At 38.6% G+C, this 10,556-nt stretch overlaps 2 protein-coding genes across 4 annotated transcripts; one reads left to right on the top strand and one right to left on the bottom strand.

Moving 5' to 3' along the window:
- Positions 1 to 3,238: 3,238 nt before the first annotated feature.
- Positions 3,239 to 5,111, top strand: LOC121758275. Of its 3 annotated transcripts, none has more exons than XM_042153684.1 (2): positions 3,239 to 3,489; positions 3,735 to 5,111. In XM_042153684.1, exon 2 carries the CDS (start codon positions 3,850 to 3,852, stop codon positions 4,753 to 4,755), a length of 906 nt encoding a protein of 301 aa, XP_042009618.1. In that variant the 5' UTR covers positions 3,239 to 3,489; positions 3,735 to 3,849; the 3' UTR covers positions 4,756 to 5,111. The 3 variants fall into 3 exon arrangements, with proteins under 3 accessions (XP_042009618.1, XP_042009620.1, XP_042009619.1); XM_042153686.1 differs by having other exon boundaries at positions 3,243 to 3,489; positions 3,867 to 5,111; XM_042153685.1 differs by having other exon boundaries at positions 3,243 to 3,489; positions 3,864 to 5,111.
- Positions 5,112 to 6,353: 1,242 nt separating this feature from the next.
- Positions 6,354 to 8,977, bottom strand: LOC121758276 (protodermal factor 1-like). Its single transcript, XM_042153687.1, has 4 exons — positions 8,404 to 8,977; positions 7,919 to 8,299; positions 7,190 to 7,844; positions 6,354 to 6,884 (listed from the first exon to the last, which is right to left on the bottom strand). Exons 1-4 carry the CDS (start codon positions 8,555 to 8,557, stop codon positions 6,524 to 6,526), a joined length of 1,551 nt encoding a protein of 516 aa, XP_042009621.1. The 5' UTR covers positions 8,558 to 8,977; the 3' UTR covers positions 6,354 to 6,523.
- Positions 8,978 to 10,556: the final 1,579 nt, after the last annotated feature.

The following is a 10,556-nucleotide window of genomic DNA, read 5'->3' as shown; positions in this document are numbered from 1 at the left end:
TAATATCCTAAAAATTTGAGATTATAAACCAATAAAAATAAATTATTACTAAAAAATTAAAATTGAATTAAGTTATAGTCCGAAGACAAAGTGATTTAATATACTCCACAAGAAGTGAAATATAGGATGCTTATGAGAAAAAAAATCCAAATTTCATATTTTTTTGATTGAATTTTAAAGTTATATGATAAATCAAAATTATGATTTTTACATCAATTTGCCATATTAATAACTCAAACCTTAAATGACTGAAATCATTAATCTAGTGATTAAAGGTGAATATCCAGTGCATTTAATTTAGTCAAATATATGGAGGCAAGTCGTAATTAATCGCCTCAACTACCAATATTTAATACTCGAGAACATCCCTTTCATTTTCTCCTATTCTTGTTTTTTATTCCCTCATGGATATATCAATACTACTACAATTTTTTTATATTTTTTGCGTTCATGGAAATCTACAGTCATATCTTTCATTTACCCGACAAAATTGAAATAAATGGCATATAAAAAAATAATTTCGTTTTCCCTATCAATTAATTATATCTTGAAGTAAAACAAGTAGTGCATGTAGACCAAATTACAAACAATGTAAAACGTTATGTTTTTTCATCAATTTTTGAAGCTACGAGGTAAATCAAAATTTGATCAAATTTTATAAATTTTTTTTGAACATTTACTTTGTATATTATCAAATAATGGCCGTACTTAAAAATAAGGTATGTATACACCAATGCCCTACTACACATACTAATAAAAATTTGCAATATTGTTGTTCCTAATTATGGAGAGTTGGAGAGCAAATAGATCGGCTATGTAACTCGACATAGGCCACTTCTGTGAAAAACTATTTATAATAATATAGTACTATTATACTAAGAAAATTGTTACTATAATAAAACAAGCATAAAATCTAATATTTCATGTATATAAATAAGCATGTTCTACGTTTTATACATGAGTTCTACTAGATCTCAATCCTATATATGTATACATAGTATTTTAGAGTTTGAAACACACTTACAAATAACTCTGCATCATCAATTTGAAATATATGTATGTCCTATTAACAACATATTACGAATAGAAAATCAAAATATTTTGTCATAGAAATTAAAACAAAGTGAAACATAAAATTCATAGTTTGTTTGTAAGACTGATTTTCATGGAACATATCAGAATTTGACTAAAATTCATGATTTATCCAACAATTTACTCTTAATTTTTGTGAACGCTATTTGTTGATTTTTTTTTATTTTGTTGACGGTGGGTGTATTATTGAAAAAGATGGAGGAAAAAATCAACCATGTTTGACAACAAAGTCACAAATTCTTATCATATGGAAACACATCTTATCATAAGTACTATTCAAATGTCATACTCCCTCCGTCCCGGGCTATTCGCCCATTTCCTTTTCGGCACGGAGATTAAGGAATGAGTGCATAGGAAAGTCAAAAATTACGGTTGTAGGTGAAAATTTTTACTAAAAATGGAAAGAGTGCACGTAACTTGGGACGCCTAAAAAGGAAATAAGTGCGAGTAGTGCGGGACGGAGGGAGTATTTCATTTAGATTGCAAGCCTTCGACGTATTTCATTTTCAAATATATTGTATACAAACAAGCTATCTATAATATACTAGTACATCGATGAAAATAAATGATAAATAAATTGTGGGGAGCAAATGCACCTTTTTCTTAGTTTTTGCCTACTTTAATATAAACAGGAAACACATGCTACTTGGGCCATCTATAATGATAATCTTTATTGAATTGCAATAATTGGTGCTACGTGTAGCAAATGCAAATATTCATTATTATTAGAGTTGCAAAGAATTACACACACACACACACTTATAATATCAATCCTTCAATTTTTTGTTTGTGTTTTAATAGCACATGATTGTTGAAGATCTATTTGTGCATCATAACTTGGTTTTCAATGTACAAGTTGCATAACCACTTCTTTAAAAGTCTTTTGATGATATGATAGTGCCAAATTCTAATATAATATTCCCTCAATTCACCATTAAAAGACTCAAATAATTCCCTCAATTCACCATTAAAAGACTCAAATAATCAGTTTTTACAGAAATATAAAGAAACAGAGAAGATTCAAATTGAGCAAGTAGAACAAGAACCCTAAGAGCATCCACTATAGGCGGATGCTTTCAATCGCCCCGCCCCCTTTTTTTGTCCAGAGCCTCACTTTTTTGTCCATAACCCCAATTTTTTCCTCCACTGCCTCACTATAGGCGGACACTTCCAATAGCCCCAAAATTTTATAATCAATTTTTATTTTAATTTTAATTCAATTATAATAATTAATTAAATTTATCGGACTATACGTAATTAATTAAATTTATCGGACTATACGTAATTATAATAACCATTAGACGTTGGTGCGCTCCGGTATGGTCTCGTGGGATGGTCCGCCGACGACTAATCGCACGAGGGATCGCGCCCTCCGCCACTTCCGCATTGCGTTCCGCCGCTCGCGCCGCTTCCTCCTCCTCGGCCTCGTACTCCACCTCTTCGATCAGATAATTCCACGCGTCCTTCCATAAATCGTCCATTTCAGACTACAAATTCTAGTGATAGAAAATATGTGTGTGAAGAGGTGGAATGTTTGGTGTGCAAATAATGAGAAGTGGAGGAAGAGTATTTATAGATGTAATTTTTGAAAAAATTTAAAAAAAAAAATAAAAAAATCAAAGTGGGGCGGACGTCCATAGCCCGGCGCCCCACTATAGACCGCCCCACCCATCGCCCCATTTCGCCCCGCGGACCCCACCATCGCCCAGCGATCGCCCAGTAGGAGGCGAAGCCTCTACCGCCCCACCCTCGCCCCATTTTTCTTGTCCGCCACGGGGCGGACGTTCTCTCCACTATAGACCGCCCCACCCTCGCCCCATTTTTTCGTCAGCCCCCTTTCCTCCTATAGTGGATGGTCTAACTCAAGATTCAATTTTTTTTTTGGCAATTGAAACCAAAATCAGACCAATCGCTAGCTTCCTAACAAATTTTGGATGGAATAAGAAGGAAATATATAACCATACAAATTTAGGTTCAAATCATAAGCTTCAAATCACAAATAAAAAATCTTCAAAGATCATATTTTTATCAAACGGGAAATAATTTTGATTTGTAAATTTGTGATCAGGGGAGAATCTGGAACAATAAATGGGAAAATGGAGATAATTTTGATTTGTAACGATTACTACTAGACTAATCATTTAGTTTAGACTTATTTGCTAATAAATCTAAAATATGAACCAGAGTCGAGATGATTATGGCCAACACGAATAGAACACGTGCGATTATTTATTCATACATCTTAAATTACTAGGAAGTAATAAAGATTCACATTTGAGCCGGAATCAAGGTAGATGTTGACAAGAATTCCACCGTAGTAGCCGAAATCAGAGAAGAAAATATCTTGATTCCGATATCCAAGGTTCTCCCCCTTTTCAAATCTCTTGATGCTTCTAGGTAATTGCAATTACAAACTTAGTTCTACTCATCTAATTTGATTTCGTTTCAGTTCTATTTAGATCGCCCAAAGATTTGACCTTTTTGCAATTGCCAATTTCGATTTTAGTTTTGGTGTTCTGATGTTGAAATTGCTCTTTGTGGGTTTCGTTTGTTTTACATTCAATTCATGTTTATTAGGATGTTTGATGTGAAAAAAATGGTGCATTTTATGTTTTTTCCGCTATGTTTGGGCGTGGAAACAGAAGGGGAACAATCAAGATTGGGTCTCCAGTTTTCTTTGCATTGCTGATTTTAGTAATAGTTGCATTGGTGCTTTTCTTTGGAAAGAATGGTGATTTTAGTAATAAGTCCACTTTGATGCCTGACCTTAGTAGCCAAAAATGGAGTAGCTTCGACTCGTTGGTCCGATTGGATCCAACCGTTGAATTGCGGAATGGGACTGATTTGATCTGGCAGATTCCTGATTCACCAAAGGCTGTTCTCTTCTTGGCTCATGGCTGTAGCGGTCGAGCAGCTAACTTTTGGGATAGGTCTCCTAAGTGTCCGGATTGCGTTGGTTTACCCGAAGAGAGGCTCATTGTGCTTCATGCTTTGGCTAGAAACTTTGCTGTATTTGCCATATCGAGTAAAGGTGTGTGCTGGTCGCTAGGGGAGGAACGCAGTGTCGTTAAAAGTATGATCCGGTGGTGGATTTCTGAGAAGAAGATGGACAAGCTTCCTATCTATGCAATGGGAGCCTCGTCTGGTGGATACTTTGTCTCTGCTCTTGCTGCAGAGTTCCAGTTTAGGGCTATCGCGTTGATGATCGCTGAAGGGGTGTTTAGTCATTCGGATATAAGGAAGAACTACCCGGCTACGCTCTTTGTCCACATGCCTAAAGATGAAAAACGAAACGGGAAGATAGAGAAGTATCTAGTGGTGATGAGGGACAAGGGTATTGATGTTGCAGAAGTTAGATGCATGGAATTCCCTTTGACGCCTCAGTTTTTTGCCAATAGAATTCAGGGTCTTAGTCCGAACTTGTCAGAGAAGTTGTTCGATGTTTTTCAGGATAAGGGCTTTATTGACGGGAATGGTTACTTGAGGGATGATGGGCGTGTGATACCGTGGAAAACAGCAATCGAGGAGAGGAATATTTTTCTCCCTAAGAAGTCATTGGTCAATCATATTCAGGAGGAAATGAATCTTGCATTTGCTTATCATGAAATGACTAGCTTGCAGTCTCAGGAGATCTTCGACTGGTTTGATTCTCATAAGAGGTGACGAGCAGTTAACCTTATTACCAGACTCCGATTCCTCCTTCCACAAATGTGATTACAGCTTGGGAGTGCAATGCATAAATCTAGCAGATTTGATCATTCTACCAATTTTGGTGAGTTGTGAAAGCCAGAGTTCTACACAGTTTAGTATGAAGCTGTGCAGACTGCAACTGTCAAGGACAGTTTTTCACGTTTTACCGGATACGGCGGAGTTGTCTTGTTTCTTGAATTATGCATAGAGATCTTTACATCTAACTTGTCAAAAACCACATTGTATTGTTGGCCAATTACCACATAATTTGCTGACCACCGTCTATTTGAAATTATTTATAGCTATTACCAAATGAGTTGTTCGCTGCAGTTGTCTATGATACATACTTTACTCGTTTGTGCTTATGCATACATCGTGGTTTCTTTACAATGGGATTTCTAAATATCTCTGAGGGGCCACAGCTATTTCCTTCTTCAGCAGAAGGCTCACCAGAAATTTCCAGAGTCACTGAGTAGCATTGTTTTGTTGTGTTGATGGTAAACTCTTAAAGATTGAAGCTTTATGATTTGTTTTACTGCTATAAGAGTTGGCAAAATAGACTCTCTAATATGCTCCGTGTAACACATAAATGGATGGGAAAATCTCATTCCCGGATTGAGTTCCTTGTTCGATACATTGCATAATCTTCATTCACACTTTTGGCTCTTAACTCCATCACTTATTCATCCTCGAGTTCATGGAAAGAGGCATACTTTAGAAGAAACTGCTTCATATTGCTTACAAACCTCAAAATTCTCTTTAAACTGTTAGTTTCCACGAGGTTTTGTTTTGCAGGATTCGATGATAAGTTCAGAACTAAATTGGATGCCTCATGAAGACCAACATGTCAAACAGCATCATCCAGTTCCGAATTAGGTGATGTTGCATTAATGGTGCTGTCGACTGAATCATGAGCTAAACTATACTGCCTGAATTTATTTTTAAGCTCTTAGGCATAACATTTAGAGCTGGATTCACCACTTGCATAATAGTTCATTATCACAGGTGAATAGTGAATGCTACTAGATATAACTACAGGATGGACTTATGATTTATCTGTTTTTCGACTTTACGATAGATCTTGTAACATCACGTGGCGCTGTCATTGCCTAGTTTAATGCATCAAAGTGTACGTGTTCCCTATTTATTGAATCTGTCTGTACATGACCATAGTTCTCTGGCAGGAATCCAGTGTTTTACTTATACTGAAGAAATAGGATATTCTTTAGCAATCCTTCATTTTTTTCCTAGCTAATGAAGGAGAAGAATCATGGTTAATTATACCCCCCCTGTCCCATTTAAAGTGACTCGTATTTCCTTTTTGGGATGTCTCACTTAAAGTGATACGATTCCTAAAATGGAAGCATCACTTTGTCTACTTTGCTCTCTCTTTACTTAACTCACAAAACAACGCTGCATAAAATCACATACGTGTTTATCTCTTGCTAGTATTAATCCCATTTAGTATTTATAAATCAATATCTAATAATAATGGATAATGCTATTCTGTTCCTATGTATCTTTGTCATTCTGATTCTACAAATTGAGTAAAAATAATTGAAAATAGGAAGTTTAGGAAACAGCTCCACCACATTAATTTTCTAATATTATAGTAAAAATAAAGTACTACTAATAAACATAATATTACACCTCAAACAAGTGAAAGTAGCACACACACAGACACACACATCAAGTATTACCATAAACAACACTATGGTGTTTTTTGTTTCCTTTTACAAGCTCAGGGACTCACTCTACCCTCATTAGCCATCTTGAAGAGCTTCGCCTGAGCTCCCGCGGCCTTGTTCGAGCTCAGTCCTTGAACGAAACTATCTCTAACCTGGTTGGTAGTGTACGGGAACCTCGTGCTGGCCATGGAGTTGAGCAGAGCAGCCGTGCCTTCCCTGTAGAGTGCTCCGAAGCCGTCTGTGCGAGTGTTGGAGAGAGCCTCGAGTAAGTTCATGTTTGCCCCCGTGATTGGTGGGATACCGGTGCCGATACCTATACCAGTACCAGTACCAGTACCGCCTCCGAACGCACTTCCCACGGTTCCGAGCCAGCCGAATAAGCCCCATATTAGCTGGGGGTGATTCCTCCAGTAGCTGCAATTTAGGCAAAGTGCAAAACAGTGAGTGATATAATATACTCCCTCCGTTTCGGGATTTCTTTCGTTACATTTCACTTTTACTATTTTTAATAACTACATCTCACATTTTACTAACTCAATTCACTCCCATTTCATTGTTAAATTATTATGTATTAGCGGGACATGCATTCCTCTAGCGGTTTTCATGATTTCATCCACGTTTCTTAAAGTCCGTGGCAATCCCAAATGGCACGATTAATGGTGGACGGAAGGAGTAACATTTTGGTAATGTAGTGCTTTCATTTGAACCATGGTACTTACTTGCAGGTGAAAGGAGGGGAGTTTGGATCAAACGAGAATGGAGGTGATGGCACATTGATGCCCGGTGTGGTCGGGGTCCCTGGGTCGATCGGAGTGCTTGGTGGCGTCCCATATGTTGGCGTCGGAGTGTAGGGTGTGGTAGGGGTCCCTGGGTCGATCGGAGTACTCGGTGGTGTCCCATATGTTGGCGTCGGAGTGTAGGGTGTGGTAGGGGTCCCCGGGTCTGTCGGAGTGCTCGGTGGCGTCCCATAGGTTGGTGTCGGAGTGTAAGGTGTGGTAGGGGTTGGAGTGGAGGGCGTTGTGGGAGTCGGGGTGTAAGGCGTTGTAGGAGTGGGGGTGGGGTCGGTTGGTGGAGGGGAATGGTAGTATCCTCCTCCTCCGGAAGGGGGTGGAGTGGAGGGGGTCGGAGTGTAAGGTGTGGTAGGGGTTGGAGTTGTGGGAGTCGGGGTGTAAGGCGTGGTGGGGGTTGGAGTGGAGGGGGTCGGGGTGTAAGGCGTTGTAGGAGTGGGGGTGGGGTCGGTTGGTGGAGGGGAATGGTAGTATCCTCCACCTCCGGAAGGGGGTGGAGTGTGGTGGCCGCCTCCGCTTGGGGGGTTGCCACAGTAAGCAGGCGGTGAGCCTCCATGGGACGGTGGCGAGCTTTGCGGGGGAGTAACTGTTACAAAGAAAATGCAAATGTTAGCTCATGAGAGCGAAAGCGACTGAGAGAGAGAGAGAGAGAGAATGTACCTGTAGAAGGAGGTTGTGCATTGGGGTCCGGGGTGTGAGGCGGGTTATAAGGCGTGGTCGGGGTTGGAGTCGGGTAAGGCGTTGTGGGAGTTGGGGTGGGATCAAATGGTGGAGGGTTGTGTCCGGTTCCGCTTGGGGGGTTGCCACAGTAGTTGGTAGGTGGAGGTTGTGCACTGGGCTCGGGGGTGGTAGGCGTTGTGGGAGTCGGGGTGGGGTCCGTTGGCGGAGGGTAATGGTTGTGTCCTCCTCCAGAAGGCGTTGAAGGATGGTGGCCGTGGCTGTGGCCGTGTCCGTGTCCGTGTCCATGTCCGCTTGGGGGGTTGTTTCCGCAGTTGTTGGGAGGTGTTCCGTGAGACGGTGGCGAGCTGGGTGGCGGACTAACTGTGACAACAAAATGCAAATGTTAGCTCATTATAGTATTAAAATTGTGACATCACTTATTCAGTCGGTTTATCGATCGAGTAAGAGGTGTTACAAGTTTGTACCTGTAGGAGTAGGTGCATTGGGGTCGGGGGTGTAGTAGGTCTTCTGATCATCGAAGTGTTCGGATTTTGAAACGACGTGGACGACCAAGTTTTGCGAGAGCAGCGCAGCGAAAGCAGCCCATAGGAAGGCGCGCCTAGTCGTCCTCGCCTCCATTTTCGTGTAGCCGAGAAAAAGAAGAGGAAAAAGAAGAAGAAAGAAGAGAGTGTTGGTGATGAGAAAGGGAGGGGAATGAGTGTTGTATTTATAGAGAGAGCGCAGAACCAACGGGTCGCAGCGCAGTTGGCAGCGCGGAGCTGTGGTGACCTTGAGGTCACGGGTTCAAACCCCGCCACCCATTAGGAGACTTTCGGCCTTAATCCGCAAGCCCGGTCGAGCATGATTAGTCGGATTCCGCCAAAAGGCGGATTCGGTACAGCTGTGGTTATAAAAAAAAAAGAGAGAGGGAGAGCACAGAGAGAGTGAAGTAAATAGCAGCAGGTGTGGTTAGTTGTGTTTCTTCTGTATTTAAATCTCGCAGTGTATATCTATCATCGTTTTTGCATGACATTACACATCCAATTCTTTTAGATTGAAACCACCATTTTCTGCTACCTGACTTATTACATGCTTTCCTCTAACGCCACGTGCTGTTTTTCAAGCCCCCACTATAATTCAGGCAAGAAATGAGGAGACAACGACCGAAGTCTTTGAGCTATTGGCTTTCTTTCTTCTTTTTCTTCTCTTTGTTGTGTTTTCTGAATTGGATTATGGGTTGATAAAAATACCAAAAAATAACGATATACCAGACTATTCGTAGTAAAAAAAATACAAAAAATACCGATTTTTTGGTATTACCGTAATTTTGATACGTTATGATATTTTATCGAAAGATTTCAGTAAAACAATGGTATAAATTTTCATATACTATTATGTAACGAAATTTTGGTACATGTCATAAACAACTGTATATATCGGAAATTACAATACAGGATCTCTATACGACTATACCGCCATCAATGTACACCTTAGCAAAATTCGGTATTTTGTAAAATTTCGTAATACCGAACTTCTGTACGACATACTGAAAAGGTAGTGTGATACCAGTATTGAAATTTGTCATACTAAAAAATTGGTATATTGGAAATTTTGATAAAGTAAAAGTATAATTTTACTCATACCGAATTTCAGTACAATTACCTAAATGACAAAATAAAATATTATATAAAAATTGTGGTTTTAGATTATTTTTGGGGGTGAATTGTTAGATATACATAATAATTCTATAATAGTAATACTAGAATTTTGTTTGTAGTACAATTGCCGTTAGTGATATATAGCTTGTGTTTTCATATACAAAAGTGCAAAACCATGATTATTACTAGGACACTCTAATTAAAGTCTAATTATGATTAATGAGCCCTAATTGAGATGTATGCATCACATATCAACCAGAAAGTGATTAAATCTTCATTGGTAGTCATTAACTACGCCAACTGAGAAGAAATTCTATATATTGATTGAATAAAAGGGTAATGATATTGGATTAATACGCTATAATAGTTAAAACTTTACAACACAATTTAATGAAGGTTGATAAATAAAATTAAGAATCAAATCGAAATAAATAATTCAATTTAGGAAATTATTTAACGTATCCAATATGATTGGGTATTAATTAAAAGAATTTTGCTATATAAAACCCAAATGGAATTAAATCTAGAACATTGCCATCCATGATATTTAAATCGTTCATGTAATTTTAAAACATTTATTCTGACATTTGGCGACATGGTTAGAATGAGAGAGGAGGCATGGCTGTCGATAATGAAATTTATTGGAAATTAATCATTGTAAATTTGGTAGATGCGATTGAAAAATTAGAATTCATGTGCATATATTTTTAAATTGAATAAAAAAAATAATTGGATTTTGTAGATTAAAAAATAATTAATCTAAATTAAATAAAAAATTGAATTTTGAAAAAAAAATCGAATCAATCTAAAAATCTAAAATGTTCGAATCAAATATAATACTTCCTCCGTCTCATTTGGAAAATTTAAAGTTCATCAGAATTAGTATCAGAATTAACTTAGATTTTCCAATAAAATAAAAATTTGAGCACGGTGCAAACTAGGGATGTCAATGTAGCCCGCAACCCATAGGCTGGCCCGAA

The sequence above is a fragment of the Salvia splendens genome, chromosome 12 (genome assembly GCF_004379255.2).
Source record: "Salvia splendens isolate huo1 chromosome 12, SspV2, whole genome shotgun sequence".
In the NCBI taxonomy this organism is placed as follows: Eukaryota; Viridiplantae; Streptophyta; class Magnoliopsida; order Lamiales; family Lamiaceae; genus Salvia; species Salvia splendens.
This window is presented reverse-complemented; position numbering and strand designations above follow the sequence as displayed.

Coding starts and splice junctions, on each gene's coding strand:
- LOC121758276 (XM_042153687.1), bottom strand. CDS start 8,557: ATGGAGGCGAGGACGACTAGGCGCGCCTTCCTATGGGCTGCTTTCGCT. Junction 8,300..8,403: donor CAATGCACCTACTCCTACAG/GTACAAACTTGT, acceptor TTGTTGTCACAG/TTAGTCCGCCACCCAGCTCG. Junction 7,845..7,918: donor TGCACAACCTCCTTCTACAG/GTACATTCTCTC, acceptor TCTTTGTAACAG/TTACTCCCCCGCAAAGCTCG.
- LOC121758275 (XM_042153684.1), top strand. CDS start 3,850: ATGCCTGACCTTAGTAGCCAAAAATGGAGTAGCTTCGACTCGTTGGTC.